Source organism: Corvus moneduloides, chromosome 5 (assembly GCF_009650955.1).
Source record: "Corvus moneduloides isolate bCorMon1 chromosome 5, bCorMon1.pri, whole genome shotgun sequence".
Classification (NCBI taxonomy): Eukaryota; Metazoa; Chordata; class Aves; order Passeriformes; family Corvidae; genus Corvus; species Corvus moneduloides.
Genome location: NC_045480.1, coordinates 63,352,499 through 63,368,572, shown reverse-complemented (window position 1 = coordinate 63,368,572; position 16,074 = coordinate 63,352,499). Strand labels below are relative to the sequence as shown.

The window sequence follows — 16,074 nt, the reverse complement described above, 5'->3', positions numbered from 1 at the left end:
ATCAGGGGGATGGGGAAGCAGAGGTTAAATTATTTACTAAGAAGTTGTTTGTTAGAAGCAATGCATACGGCTTGCCCAACTCTTATTGTGCCTACCAAAGCAGGATAAGAAGATATGAGACTATTGATAAAGGGAAGGAATCTTGACCAAAGATCCTGTTTTTAACCTAAAACTAACTCAAACCAGTCTTGAAGTTTGGCCTTAGGCCAGGGACATAAAGAGCATGCGCAGGGAGGAAAGGTGAGAAGTTCAAGATGAGGAAGACCCTTTACTTCATCTGAGGAAGACTCTTGTTTCATCTCAGAGACCCCTGCCCACAACCACCAGACAACACTGCGCAAGCGCAACGCGAATGTAAATGACTTTTGGGCTCATTGTAATATGAAGAGAAGCTAGGCGGGGCTAGGCAATGAATATGTATAGGCGTATTGGGAAACTTAATTGTTGGAAAAGTCCAGCGACTGCGGCAGGGGGAGAAATTGCAGACCAGCCAATATGGTTGATAAAAGCAAGCTCCCCTTATTAGCAATCCAGAGGCACTTATATAGTATACCAGCTTGTTAACTCTTAATTGACTCAAACCTATCAAAGCGCATTTCTGCTTCTACATAATTAGACTACATTGGCAAGCTTCTACTAGTTATGTTATGATTAAAGAATTCAGAGTTCACCCTCCCTTCTCCTGGTCAGTACATCTTATCTGCGCAGCTGCACATCCTCAAGCTTGTAACCTGACATATACCAAGCTGAATGCAGGTGTTAGCGTGCATGACTTTGGAGGAACTATATCCCATGCGTCCCAGCGCTGGAATAAACATACCTACTTTACTACTTATTCTAGTAGTAGAGTCTTTCCCGCGCATCAGAAGAAGCAGGAGAGCAGGGAGAAAAAGCAGGCGGGGTGGGGGGGAGGAAGCGAGTTGAACTTCCAGGTGAGCCCTCGGTCTTCTAAGAGACAAAAAAAAATGGTGGGGAGTAATTCCATTGCAGTTCACTGCTTTTATGTGCTAAGACTCCTCCCACGGCCCAATTTCCCAGGCATTTTTTCCCTGGCATCCGGGGGTCTGCCACACCAGCAGGGGGATGGTCGCTTGCAGCCCAGTGGTGGAAGCTTTCTCTGCCCTGTCAGGCAAAGTCCCCTCACAGACAGGGCTTACTGCCATTTTCTAAAGGGGTTGCCTGTAATGTCGGCAGTTTCCTTCCCCCTCACATGCCCTAGCTGCCTCCTGCATGTGGCAGGTGTTAAGGCTCCCCACATGCCCCTATAGTAATTTTTCACCCCATGTCAGAAAATGGATTTATAACATATGTTGAGGCGTAAATAAAAATTAATTGGTTTCTCTCAATAAACCACAAGCAAATCATGCTATTTCAACAACCTGTTTAATTACCTGTAGTTCAAGCAAGTAGCAGGAATAACTCCAGCATAGAAACCTACAGTTTTAGCCCTTTTCCCCCTCCAAAAGAGCTGGAGGAGATAAAATCTCTTGCAGCATCCCAAAGAAAAGAGTAATGCCCAGAATGCAGGAGAATCCAGTTACCCGTGGTGATGCCTGAACCCTGTTGCTTGGGAATGGAATTGATTTCCATCATCCTGCACAGCTTCCATCTTCTGCAGCAGGTGAGGAGGGCAAGAAAGAAAAGCACACAACCAAGTAATACCTTTCCTAAGAGCAGAATTGTGTGTATCACAACAGGGATGGCACTCCATGGAAATGGACCACCCCATGGGCAGCACACAAAGTGAGATCCTGTGTCCTTTTACATAAAATACCTTCTGTCCCTGCTTGTCTGCCCTCACCTTCTATGTGCCTCTGTCCTCTCAGCTCTCCTCTCAGTCTTTCCTAACCACCCACAGGGAGAAAACAGCACCTACAGTAGCTGATTGCAGCCACAAAAGTGCCACAGAGCTGCATCATATATTTACTTATCTGTTGCCAAACACTACAAGTAGCTTATATAATATATATATATATATGTTGTTGTGCATAGTTGCATCTATGTGTATAGGTGTAGTTACACCTATATATAACTGATCTCAGTTATCACACAGCTGGTAGGAACTTTGTGTTCCTCTCAGCTGCCTAGTAAAGCAGAAGTTGGGGTGGCTAGTTGGCTCAAAATTTTTGAGGGAAAGAGGCCAACAGGTGAGGAAAAGAATCACAGCATATTCTTGGCTGGGTTGGAATACATTGAGTTTTTGTCTTTGTTTTGGTTTTTTTGTGGTTTTTTTCCTTTTTCAGAAAAACAGATTTAAAAAGTAGTATCACATCATCAAAGCTTGTTACACAGACATAAGAAATCTTGATTAAAGTATTTCACTCTTGGATTTTCCAAGTGCTGAGAACCAGCTTGCAGTTTGAATTATGTTTTTTAGTAATTGTCTTATGTGTTGAAGAAACAAACGAACATAAAATTGAAATTCTATATCTACATCAATACAGGCAAAGAGTAAACCTGAAACTGTTAGATGGACTTCGTTGTCTCCAGAATTTTCAGCTTTGTGAATAGCTGCCAGCAGCAACAGGCTGTTGCCCTTCAGAGAGGTGAACTTAGAGGGACAACTGGCTCTAGAGGGAGGTGAAAATCCTTGCCAGCTGTTTTCACAGATAGTTGCTGACAGCAAAGGAGCAATGTGCCATTTGGACAAATTCTGGAATCTCAAGCTTTGCTCTGGCCAGTGAAGTATATTCTCAAGACCAAACCTTTCCTCCCATCTCCTTTAGTCTTGCATTATGTCTGTTCTCTGCTGTGGCCTTGTTCTTCTTAATGATCCATTTCAACAATATCTTTCAACATTTTCCATGGTTCATCACAGCCTTTGCGTAGCAACTCAAAAATTCACTTTTTTGAAAGTGAAGGACAGAAAAATATTAATTTATGTGGTATTCAGACTCCATACTAGCAAGACTGAATAAACAATGGCCAGAGCTCTGCGAATTGCAAAATATCTCTGTTGTTATTCTAAGAGAGTCAAGTGCTGAAGCAGACCATACTGTGCTACATATCATCACAGCTAGAGTTCATAATATATTCCTAATTCCTCTGTCTTTCAACAGTAGTTTCTTTTTTTTTTTAATTAAAAAAAACCTATATGAAACAAAAGCAAAAAAAGAGGAACTCTGACATAAAGCACATGTACAGGCTATTTTGGGACTCTCACATTTTTTTGAAATTGGAAGGATGAAAAACTTTGGAAAGCTCATCATAGTTTGTGATTCAGTCCTTCAGGCAGTTGTTCTGGAGGGCTAAAATATTTTGCCATGTACCAGAGCAGTTCCAGAGATAAAAAGCCATTCAGAAAAGCCTACAATTTCAGAAACCATACTGTTAGAAGCAGTTAAAATAACTTCTTTTATTAGCAATTAGTGAAAATGAAGAAATAGAACATTTAAGTGCATACATCCATCGCAGCATGTTTAATCTACCAGATAAATAGACTCTTATCCAACAAAATATTGGTCTAAGATTTTTATTCCAGTAGCTTTGGCTACAAAAATTGCTTTTAATCACAGAGGCTTTATCCTTTAAACAGAAGGCTGTGGTTTGTCTTCTTGAAGCTCAGGAGCCTGCTTTTGCCTCTGCCTTGTTCCAGTTATTCCTAAGTAGGTCCAGGAGCAACAGGTTATATTTTTGTTGGAACACTATTATAATTTGCTTTATGATGGGGGAAGGAGCATGTGTCGCTTTGTGCTATGGGTAGGAATGTCATAATGCTGTAATTTCTCTTTCAACATTTTCCAAACTTCTGCTTGAAGAGAGAAGAATCAGACACACCTTATGAAACACACTTTCTATATAAATTGTACATAATATACCTTATTTAGCCCTGGTTTAGAATCATTGCCATTCTGTGATGGCTGCAATGGGGTCTCAATGTTTTGTCTTAGATGCACGCTTGTGCATGTAGCACAATGGAGCGTTGGGAGCACAGTGGCATACAAACCTGTTATTCATAATATATGTATTTTTTATTAAGCTAATACAGAGAAAACAACATTATTTAGCTATTCAGTTCTTTCTTAGTCCCTAAGAATGCATTTGAACACCTGTTGCATAGCCCTTCACAGGCATTTTGCTCTCTGTCTGCAAGTGCTTGGAGACAGGCTTTGCCATGGCCTAAAACACTTGCGATTTGTACCAGTTTGAAGGTTTACACCAAAACTTTGTGTTGCTATACTACCACCACATGCCACTGTGAAGACAGAGCAACACAGAAAGACCACAGTAAGCTGAATGAGATTTGGGAGGAGCAGAGCCCAGCCCACCGAAGGCAGGAGCCACTACTTTGATCCATGATGACAACACCGACCAGTGCTATTTTGATTGTAATGCTATGAAGTACCTATTGCTACTACTTGCAAACAGGTTTTCTTCCCAAAGCAGGAGCCTTAAATGTTTACTCCTGGATGTTATTGTGCAAGGAATGGTAGCATCTGAAATGTTTATGCAGGGGGGAAATCAGATCATGTACAGCCAGATGTCCTATGCTTACAATCAGAAATCCAAACTCAGGAGCAAACAGGTTGTTATTTTCCCTGTGATCCAATTTAAAAATGCTAACAGCTACTTTTATAATATTTTGACTTGATTTTAAAACCTTTTGCTTACATTTTAGCATGGAATGTTACAAAGGTGTAACTATGCACAACAACAGTTTGGACCAAAAGTAAGAAACCAATGTATGTATCAAGACAACAAAGACACAGAAGGAGTTCATCTGGCATGGTTTAGTTAAGTCTACTGCTTCTTTTAGCACATGTATTTAGAACATCCTGAGTGGCTTGACTGGATGCTACTTTCTACAGCAGAGATGTTAGTCACAGAAGCGTTTCTCTAGGCAATGTAAATCATCTCTTGCAGCACTAATACTGACCCTAATGACCGGTGTGTGATAGGGCAGACTGTACAGTTTCTTTTATGTCTCCAAGGAAGAGTATGAGGTTTCACACAGGAATCAGCTGGTTGATTGCCACAAATATTTGCATTAAACTTTCCAAAGGCTTCCGCACTGCTTACTGGGAAAAAGAAAAAAGAATCTGATTTAGAAGAAGCGACAATAAACGATGTTTAGCAACAGACAAAATTCAGCAGGTCTTTTTCTTTGCAATCATTCAAAGCGCACTGTAAATTTGACTGCAGGTTACCAGTTAAGTGAATTACAGAGTATACACAGCACTGATGTGTAAATCATGCTTATCTGGGATGGCTTATGGGAACTTGCTCTGTTGCCATCACCAAAGCCTAGTTTCAAGGAATCTGTCATGTTCATCCACGTTGCTCAGGCATAAGTGTTCCCTGCACGCTGGACTTACTTCTACAAATAGTTACTTGCTTAACTTTAAGCACAAGGTAAACCAATTGTTTTTGCTGAGATTACTTATATAAGTAGTTCCATAGCAGTGTCAATTTGGGCCCAATAGACACAATCAGTAGAACAGCTGAACATCTCTTCTCAGGCATTCTCTGAGCATCAACTTAGGGCTTTATCTGAGGATTTAATCCATTACTACTTCCTCTATCCCTTCACTAAATAACCACTATTTTTTAAAAAAAGTTAACTAGATAGTGATTTGATTCTCACACCAACGTTCTTTTAATTTCATTTTCTTTGCCTTGAATTCCTTAAAAAGTATAATGTGTTTTAATGCAAAGTCAGAGTTAAGCTTCATACTCCGAAGTGTTTACAATCAAAACACCAAAATAAAAAGGAAGAAAGAATTCTTTCCTGACTGGGAATGCAGTATGGTTCTAGACTTGTAAATTGGTCAAATGACAGCCAGTAATCTTACAGCACCAAGTAGTAAAATATTTCATAAATCTTTTTCCCCCTGCGCACGAGATCAAATTGGAACTCAATAAGAAGCTCTTTTGTAACCTTGTGCTGTTATACTCATAAAAAGTAACTTTTTTGTCAAAAAGAGTCCAAGCAGTTTAAACAGAATGGAGTGGACCTGTACACTGGTAGGAGATTAATCTATTTCTTAATCTAGATGCCAGATGTTTACAAGGGAAAAAAAAGATTCCTAACTTGATTGCCTTCTCTATACCACAGCATTTATGTGTTCTTGGTTACTTGATTTTCTGATGTGGTACCCTCAGGTACATTTGGCTTTTAATTTGATCAAAAATAAAAACTTTGAGAGGCATAGGCTTGCAACTTTTCTGACAATCAAAAAATAAAGCCAACTGAGAAAGACACTAGCAAAATAGAAAGAATATTATATCCAGTATTTTTCATTAGCACAAACTGAAAGTGCGGAGAGACTAATAATGAAAATATTTATTTAAAATAAGACAGTCGAGAGGGCTACTGCTTTATTGTATAGAACAATAATCCAGAAGTCCAGTAGCCATATATAATTTAAACCAAATATCCAAAGAACATTTTTTGCTTGGAAGAAAGCTACAATTCTCAGATCTTTATCCAGTTTGCATGGGACTAAAATAAAGCTATAAATAAATACACAGCATGACAATTGATATAGGATTTGCTCCCTAGCCTCTAAAAGATGCTGGCAATGATTCCCAAAAAATAAGAAATACTTCAATGAAGTTCTTTTTTTTTTTGAGAGCAGAAATACAAATTCACCATAACAGTGCATGTGCACTTACCACATGCTCCAATTGTCACTAACTGAGATAAAAACTTAGGTGAAGAGCAGAAAACCACATGCTGCAACTGTACTGTGTACCTTTAGGGATCTTAAGCAACTTCTTCAGTTGTCTTCTCCTCCTCAGAAACTGAAAATGGAGACAAAACACCAATGAGAAACAATGGAAATTACTTATTCAATGACAAATAGTCAAGTAAGTTGTTTCCCTTAGTCCAAAGGATTCTTGGACTAAAGGGATAGAATTTACAAATCCGTATTAGGTATGCAGACATTTTTCCTTTTAGCTTTTTAATTCCAATTTTAAAAGAGTTTAGAGGCCAAACTTCTAAACTCCTTTGAAAATCTCCACAGTGATGATTTTAACACACATTTTTCTTTGCATTTAATTACATCATTCAACTTCAAAAGGAATATGAGATTGTTTATAGTTGCACCAAAGCACTGCAAGCTTTATTCATACCACATGTTCTATATTTTTCTTTACACCAATAGAATTTAAGAAAATTCTGTCTTTCAAATCAAGTCAGGTGTTGAAAAAATGTGTTATATGCAGCACAAGGAGAATTTCTTGTTCTTAATGAAGTTCACATGCAGCCACTTACAGCAGGGCACTGAGCAGGGCCATGAGTCACCACACTACACAATCGAATTTAGCAACCTACTTCTACTGCATAGCACATAATTTCAAAATCAGATTTTCTGATAACACTGTGATGCCAAACACAGCCATCATGGGCAGCCGCACTGCATCACTTGAGTTCTGCATGCTCTTGCAGCTGGTTCAGTGCACACAGCCATCAGCACTTGACAAACATTGCAGACCCAGCTGGACTCTTGCACCTTCTGAAGTTTGCCATGACTCCTCAGCATCAGTGTCCTGGCTCTTTGAGTCTGTGTCAGAAATCTCTTGAGCTGCTGAGGCTACTGCTTCCTTATCACTGTCTAAGTTTTCCTCATGGGCAGAAGAAGCTGCAACATCCAAGACTTCACTCACAGTTTCTATGAATCAAATAAGAAAGATAATTGTTGTCTCTTTCCATTCACCATCATAAATGACGGTGAGCAATCAAGGCTCACAAAGCATGAAGTAGCTGCCCAACATATATGCTTGAAGTAGCTGAAGACAACAGGATCTATCAGATGATTAAATTTTATCAGGCAAATAAAACTTTGCAAACTGAATTCCAGGGAAAGTCTGCCTCTTTCCAACCCTGGGGCAGAAACCTATAAACTGGATCTATTTTCATGTATTTAGACATAGGCAAATATTCTCTAACGTGTATATTATCTCTTGCAGATATTGTGGCTTTGTTTTCTGATTTCTGTCAAATTCATAGGACATTACATCTACACTCCACATAATCTTGGAAAGACATCATGGGTAGTTTTAATGTAAAAATATCCTAGCATCAGGCTGAAGATTCAGGCTGCAATTCCATGATTGCCAACCAGATATTTTTCAATACTCCTTTACGCATAAAGCAATTCGTCTCTATAAAAAGTCTGTAATAGGTAATAATTAGTAATAGGCAATATTTAGTAATAGGCAGTCTCTATACAGATACACTCTGCAGGAACACTGAACACATCACCCAGCAGCTGCATGTTAAATTTTACTTGAGTAAATTCTCTCTTACCCTGTTCATCTAACCTTCCTGTCAAAGGTCTGCATCATCCCACTCTAACTGCTCAGTAGGAGAAGGTTTGTCTCTAACTTTCTTGTTTCATCCTATACTAAACTATATGTCTATTAAACACAATTAATTAAACAGCTTCTTTAGGAGTTCAATAAATGCAGTAAATAGTTTTATAGAGCTAGCATCCCATACCTTTCCCCAAATATCACCTTGCAGCTAGTTAAATACAGCATATTCGGAACATTGATTATTTCACTTTACTTTTCAGAATTTGATGAGGCTGACAGCTGGTCTGAGGGCCTCACAGAATCAGACATGAAATCAGTCAGAATTTACCCGTGAGAATTTTACAGTGGAAATTTTGCAGCTTCAGTGAAACCCACAGAGAAGGCCAAGAACATATCAATGAGAGAAGATGTTCTGGACATAAGGATGAGATGTTCTTGTTATGGGACATTAAGAGTGTACAAGGAAGAACTTGTGGATAATATGTAGCAACTATACCTTTGCTTGTATAGCTAATTGTTTTACTGCTTGAATGGTCATTGTTTGTTAGACAGCCTTGTCATTGTTTGCTAAGCAGCCAATCTCAATAGGCCACAGCAATTATCAAGAGGTATAAGAATAGCAGTAGAGAAAATAAAAGATCTCTCTCGACTTTGGATTACGACAAGTGTGTGCTGTTATGTCTGCCTCAACAAAAGCCACAAGAATGCTTTCTGGATTTTGAAGAAGCAAAATAAAAAGAAATGCTCAGGAACTGGCACCTTTGCCTTTATAGGGAAGAGCTATGCAATAGAAATAGTACATTTCAAATTTGGAACTTTAGATATTTTATAGCAAGGAATACTTGATGTAATGTCATATATTTGCTATGGTAACAAGCTGCTGGGTTTCAGTTTGTAACATCAAACATTCAGCTTATATTACCAAAAATTCTTTCTCTGTCTGATAGTATTTAATCTTTTTTTGGTTTTTTCTCGTGTTTTAATTTCTTTAGCACTAAGAAGAGTAGATCAGTATGCAACTAGAGGGAGCAACATGGTCTTTTCTGCTTTTTATCAAAACTTCATTTCCTTTGGATGGGAATTGTGTGTGTTTGTCATCTACAGGAATACCTGCCTTGAAACCAAACATTAACTACTTGTGCTGAAAAAAATGTCTCTCATCTGAATTATTCCTTATAGCTATCAGAAAGGCAATCTAATGCAAAAAAATATGGATTCCTCCCAAGGTGTTCATCCATGTCTCTGTGGAGTAGCTGTCACTCACTAAAATATAAAGGGACTTGTGGCAGGCATTTCATTTTGAAAACCTGTGTCTGTTGAATGGGTGTAGTACGTTTACATACAAAATTGCCCTTGGTTAGAGCACAAATCCTGAGCTGGTACTTTTATTCAAGTGGCTTTCCCATCCGTTCTTTGAGCACATGTGGCTGGAGTTCCATAAGAGCCCCTTTCTTGGTGCCACAGCTCTTTTGGTGAAGAGAAATGTGGCAGTAGCTGGTGGTCCCAGTGCACATGCTCATGGCAGCACCAGCAATGGCAGCTTGCACTGGGTCATTATCCTTAAGGCCTTATCTCCAGCAAAGTCAGACTGGCCGATGAAGATCACCTTGGCTTTGGTTCTTTGTCATATTGCAAACTGTCCAAGTGTCTTCTGGTGCTTTGGGCACCATGAAATTAGGAAACAGTCTACAACCTCCTGATGGCTACCCTGAGCATTCATTTGACACCAGAACAAATCTCGGCCTGTTTTTTGGTGGTTTGGACATGTCTTGGAACAAACACTCTGTATTCCATTTACAAGGCCAACACATTTTTCTCTGTTCAAGGGAATTGCTGCAATCCCAGAGCAAAACCAGACTAATGATGCCCTGCCAAGCTGAGAATGAATGCCCTGCCTATCTCAGACTAGGGACTGTCATGTGGGTCTTTCTACATGAGGAGCATCAGACATATGGCTCGAGCTCCTCACATCCTCCCCTACTGATCAGCTAGTAGCACAGTGTTACAAAGTTTAGGCATTTCTCCTTTGTGTTAAATTTAATCCCAGTGCTATTTCACACCCTCTCTTTTTTTTCTTTTTTTTTTTTTTTAATCTGCATGGATGTAATTTTTTTTCAATCCGGTTTAATCTCTTGCATTTGTTCCATGTAAAATCCTGCAGTAACACCCTATTTCATTTTAATCTCTGCCTGATACAATGGTATTTTAATCTCTGCCTGATACAATGGTATTTTAATCTCTGCCTGATACAATGATGATTCCTTTTCCATAATCCTTGGATGAAGGATTTTCTGTCTGTTCAATTATTGCAAAGTTGTTAATAAGCCTGTCATGAAACTCTGCAGCAATTAATGGATGTAACTGAAATCATTCCTAACTTTTGTTAGTTCAAATACTAAAATTTTAAGCTTCTTTATTTTTTACAAAATAGTTGTAGAGGAGTTACAGCATCTTCACTGGTTCTGTGTTGTTTCCTGATGATGATCAGTTTGAAAACCTGAAGTCCTGCATTTCCTCATGCAGTGAGGATTATCATCCATTTTGTCTATTTATGCCAGATTTCTTACAATTTCTAAAGGCTGTAACTGAACAAAATAATCTGGATTGTGCAACTGCTTCTCTGCAATGAGGACACATGGTATTTAATATTATGCTTTCCACTGAATGCCCAGCTGCTTTATTATCCATATAGAACAATATCACTCCAGCTCCTTAACATCTTTACCAAAACACCCACTTGCAGCATTCCTGCCAAATGGGTCTCAGTCAAGTAATGATTCCATCCTGACCCATACAATTTAAAGCCTGCCAAAAATTATTTAGCTTCCTTTCATATCCACAAAAGTGGGGTTCATTGGGCTCTTTCTTAATTCTCTGGGGGAAACTTGCCCCTGCACACATGTATCCTTCATCAAAAGCACTGGAGTTAAAGGGCTTAATAATTTTCCTGCTTCATTCGGTGTGTTGTGCTACCCCCCATCCTAGTAGGATATATTACTCTACAGAATATACAGAATATTACTCTACAGTATACAGAAGGTATACTTCACAATTTCATACAAGGTATTATATTAGTAGCAAAAATCTCAGCCTCTGTGTATATTACTACCTCTTTTTTTTCTGAAAATTTGATTTAGATTATTTTCAGTTTTCTCCTGGAGTAAGTAGCTGCATCCCAGTATCGCTGGCTACAGCTTTCTTCAATTTTGCTAGGCATTTATATATACCATGGCACTTACGGATCTGAATTAGGAGCTTAACTTTCCTGTGATTTCAACAAAAGACAATATAAAAGAACTTCAAGCCTCAGAGGACTCACAGTAATCACATTTACTAACTGTAGGCAAGGGGCTTTGCATATTGCATCAACAGCTGTTGCCAAAGCACTCAGAAGGATTTGGACATACCTGGGATTTTGAGGGCAAGCATCCTCAATGTTAGTTACAGCCACAACACACATCCACTACACAACCATCAGTTATATGTGCGTATATATATATGATGTATATTTATACATCAGTGTATAACATCTGTGCAATATCCATTGCTGATGTGTAACAGGGAATCCCAAAATACCTCCTGCTCCTGCCCAGGATAGCTACAGGCACTCCCAGGCAGTCCTGAGCTCCTCTGCTTTAGGAGATAACCATTTGGAGAAGAAATGCATCCTCCCAAGTTGCACTTGCGGGAACAGAACATGACTGGGCAACATTACACATGCACCTAATGCAATACCAAACCATTTCTGTTGTGGAAACACATCTGGCTTTGTGGATACAAAAATGCTGTTAGCAAGAAATTTTCCTGCTTCTTTCTAAGCCGTGAGACACTTTTCTCTCTCACGAAGATAATAGCAGAGTTCTATAAACCACGAACACCTGCGACCTTGCAAAGCCTTGTTTATGGTACAGTAGAAAAATATTTTGACAATGGATGTTTTAGGATTATAGCCAATCACCCCAGGGGGGTGGCTGATCCTTTGACCAATTAGACGATGAAGAAAAAAAGTCTATAAAAGAGTTTGTAAAATAATTAAATGAATCAATCTTGCTGCACAATTTCTGCCTGCTGGATCTTCTCTCCTCCCTACAGTTGTGGGATACAGTAATATTTGGTGCACCTCGACGTGATCTGCACGCTGCAATGTGTCCTGCACGCTGCGAGCCAAGCCAAATTTTTCTAGAGGTACGCTGTTCCCTTCCCCCCACCCCAGACCGGGATGTCTGATGGGACTGAGAGAATGGCAAACAGCGGTTTAAAACCCAACGCTCTGCTATCAGTCTGGAAAGGTGTTATCACTTCAATGAACGCCTCCATCACTGAGGACTCACTTTGTGAGTTATTAGACTGGGCTGCCCTACATGGTGTCTCCTGGAACCCAGACACTGCCCTGGATTTTGGGCTGTGGCAGGAACTAGGCTGTGCTATATGACATGAGCTCCCATATGGGGATTCGGCAGTGCTAGAATTATTAAGCACTTGGCAGTTGTTGTTTTCTCTGCTGATAGACCTTGACTGTAGCAGTAAAGCTGGCTCGACTGCCTCAGTGGAATGTGAAGGAGAGAGATCCAAAAAATCCGCTCCAGCTCCATGGGCAGAGCATGTCCCAGAGCCTGTACAGGGTCACCCTGCGCAGTCGCAGGACTCCATGCCTCCCAAGGACTCTGCACTGGCAGAGAAACTGGTGGGGGTGTCGGGGCAGCGGGGAGGGCGTGCAGCCCGCCTTGCCATTTGACTCAGCGGCAGCCACCGGTTTTTCAGGGCTGCGGTTCAGCGGGCTGGCATCTTGGATGGCCATGGTGGCTCCTAGCCCGGCTGCACATGCACCTGCCATGCTGAGAATGCCCGGATGCAGCTCATCACCCTCCGCAGCGACAGACAGTGCTGTGGAAAAGCAGAACCAAGCAATCGACCTTCTAATACAGCATCTGCCTTTGCTGACAGAGCTGCTGAACATCTCACGGCAGCTGGAGGAGCTGCTCAGCTTGCAAAAGCAGCTGTTGCAGTGGCCAGAGGTGCCCCTCTGTGCGGGGTGCACTGCGCCTGCGCCTTCCGCGCCGCCTGCGCCCCTGTGAGAGATACGGTGAACATGGAAGTGGCGCGACCAGCTGCTCCAAACCTGGAACCCGCAGCGGCGGTGGCGCCGGTCCCAGCGTTATCTGCCGGCACAGCGCCGGCGCTCCAGCCACCAGAGAAGCTGAGACCAGTGACAGAAGCGGTGGTCGTGGTGGCTACACCCCCAGTGCAAGAGGTGTGGCAGACCAGAGCATTGCTCAGACTATTGTAGATCTCTGACTCATGCCAACAGTCGGGAAACTTCTACTGGGGTGCAAGGAGGAGGAATTGCTCTCTGATGCAGTGGCTCCCCCAGAGGGTGGCACAGGTACAGGCACAGGCCTACTCAGCCACCCTAGAGAAGGCAATGCCAGGGCTGACAGGCTGGCCAACCCTGCGTGGGTAGGGCCTCAGCCGAACAAAATTGCACAAGCCAAGGCATCGCACGGTTTCTTCCATCAAAGTGCACACACCCTGCAGAAGCAGTTTCATTTAAAGCCAACTGAAGCGCGTGACATTGTCAGTGCTTGTGCTGACTGTCACAGACTTGCTGCACCTTTGCCACCGGGGGTAAACCCCGAGGGCTAAAAGCCTTGCAGCTTTGGCAAACGGATGTAACGCACATCCCTGAATTTGGTCGGCTTAAATATGTGCACATGTCTATTGACACTTTCTCCTCAGCTATGTGGGCTACTGCTCACACTGAAGAGAAGGGCCGTGATGTCATTGCCCATTGGAAATTGGCTTTCTCGGTCCTGGGCGTGCTGGCTGCTGTGAAGACTGATAATGGTCCTGCCTACGCCTCAGAGAAGACACGGCAGTTCTTGCACCTACGGGGTGTAGACCATACCTTTGGTATCCCACATTCTCCTACTGGCCAAGCCATTGTCGAGCGTGCTCATGGTACTTTGAAGCATGTTTTGGAAAAATAAAAAGGGGGAATGCATGGAGAAACCCCACAGAGTTGACTAGAAAAAGCTTTGTATACAATTAATCACCTTACAGTACCACAAAATTCAAATAATCCTGTTATTCTGAATCATTTTCTCTCATTGCAGTCTTCAGGCGAGACACAACTGCCCCGAGCAAAAGTCTGGGTACGGAATTTACTCACTAACCAGTGGGAAGGCCCGCATGAGCTTATCGTTTGGGGTTGTGGGTATGCTTGCGTTTCCACAGATACTGGGATAGGGTGGCTACCTTCAAAATGTGTTCGCCTTGCCCTACGGCACCAGAGGCAGAACAGGCAACCTCCAAATGATGACCGGAACGCCAACCATCTAAATGGCGACCAGAATGTAGATCATCAGCCTAATGACTCTTCTGATGATGACCAGGATGTCAACCATCAGGCGGATGGTCCTTCCACAAGCAGAAACTGGGATGATCCTTCCACAAGCAGAGACTGAACTTTAAATTTCTTGTTATGGAGTCAGATAGCTAAAGCCTTAAGGACATATTTAAAATTAATAACTGATGTAAATTTCTATTTAGGATTAATAGTAGAATTGTTATCTTATAAAACAAAAAGGGGAAATTGTGGATACAAAAATGCCGTTAGCAAGAAATTTTCCTGCTTCTTTCTAAGCCCGTGAGATACTTTTCTCTCTCACGAAGATAATAGCAGAGTTCTATAAACTATGAACACCTGCGACCTTGCAAAGCCTTGTTTATGGTACAGTAGAAAAATATTTTGACAATGGATGTTTAGGATTTTAGCCAATCACCCCAGGGGGGTGGCTGATCCTTTGACCAATTAGACGATGAAGAAAAAAAGTCTATAAAAGAGTTTGTAAAATAATTAAATGAATCAATCTTGCTGCACAATTTCTGCCTGCTGGATCTTCTCTCCTCCCTACGGCTGCGGGATACAGTAATATGGCTTGAGTTGAATAAATCCAGAAAATGAAATTGATTTTACAAAGGAAAATTGTGGTTTTGTTTTGAAAGCTTGCGTTTAGCTGTTTGCTTTTTTTTTTTTTTTTTAAATAAGGCAGCAGATTTAGGAAGCTTCAGTAGCTTGTTAGCACAATATCCAACATTTCACCTAGAAATATAATTTTTATGAAACTATCCCTATCATTTCAGTGAAAAAAAACCTACCAAAAACTGCTTCCTCTGTTAAGCAGTAATTCCTGCAGTCTTTAAAGACAATTTTTACAAGTGCTGAAGTTGCAGCCCTGAGAGTGAATACAGACTATATATTTCTATGCACTTACAGTAGAAGAGAAAACAGTCCAAATACAGGGTGATTCTGCATGCTCATGATGGTCAGTTTGAATTGTGTGAATATTCGTGAGCTCAGCATTCCCCCATCAGAACAAAGAGGCAAGATAAGCAGGGACTGGTGTGCCCTGTGTGACTGACTCATTTTTGCTGCAGCTGATAATAAAAATAACATGCCCAGATTGACTTTCTCCTGCTAATAATAAAGGAAACCCCAAGCAATTGCATTGACTTCCAGAACCCAGATCCTACTGCTTGCACAGCCTCTTCCCCCAAAGCCTTTAAGCTTTTAAAATATGCTTTCCAACTTTCCTGGGGCAGTTTTTATGCAGAATCAGCCTGGATTTTTGTCTGGGATGGAAATCCCTAGTGCAAAATTTGGCTAGCTCACACTGGCAGCCATGTCCTACCGCCTGGTAGACAACATGCTATAGGATGACCTTGAAGCAAGAAGGTGGAAGGGATATAAACTAATTTATATATTATAGTTTTTAATCTTACTGGATTTTAAATCTCTACCTTGTATTTTTT

General features: G+C 41.0%; 1 protein-coding gene across 4 annotated transcripts in view; it reads right to left on the bottom strand.

Moving 5' to 3' along the window:
* Window positions 1–1,364: 1,364 nt before the first annotated feature.
* MGARP (mitochondria localized glutamic acid rich protein) overlaps window positions 1,365–16,074 on the bottom strand; it is a 29,675-nt gene continuing 14,965 nt past the window's right edge. Inside the window, exons 5-7 of one of the 4 annotated variants that reach the window (XR_004240218.1) lie at window positions 7,458–7,616; window positions 6,616–6,744; window positions 1,365–5,018 (exon numbers count right to left, since the gene is read on the bottom strand). Coding sequence is in view for 2 of the 4 variants with exons in the window: in XM_032109273.1 (XP_031965164.1) it covers window positions 6,707–6,744; window positions 7,458–7,616 (197 nt within the window). In the remaining 2 variants the exon portion in view is untranslated. The remainder of the gene's footprint in view (window positions 5,019–6,615; window positions 6,745–7,457; window positions 7,617–16,074) is intronic. The other 3 variants (XM_032109273.1, XR_004240219.1, XM_032109274.1) reach the window with 3 other exon arrangements.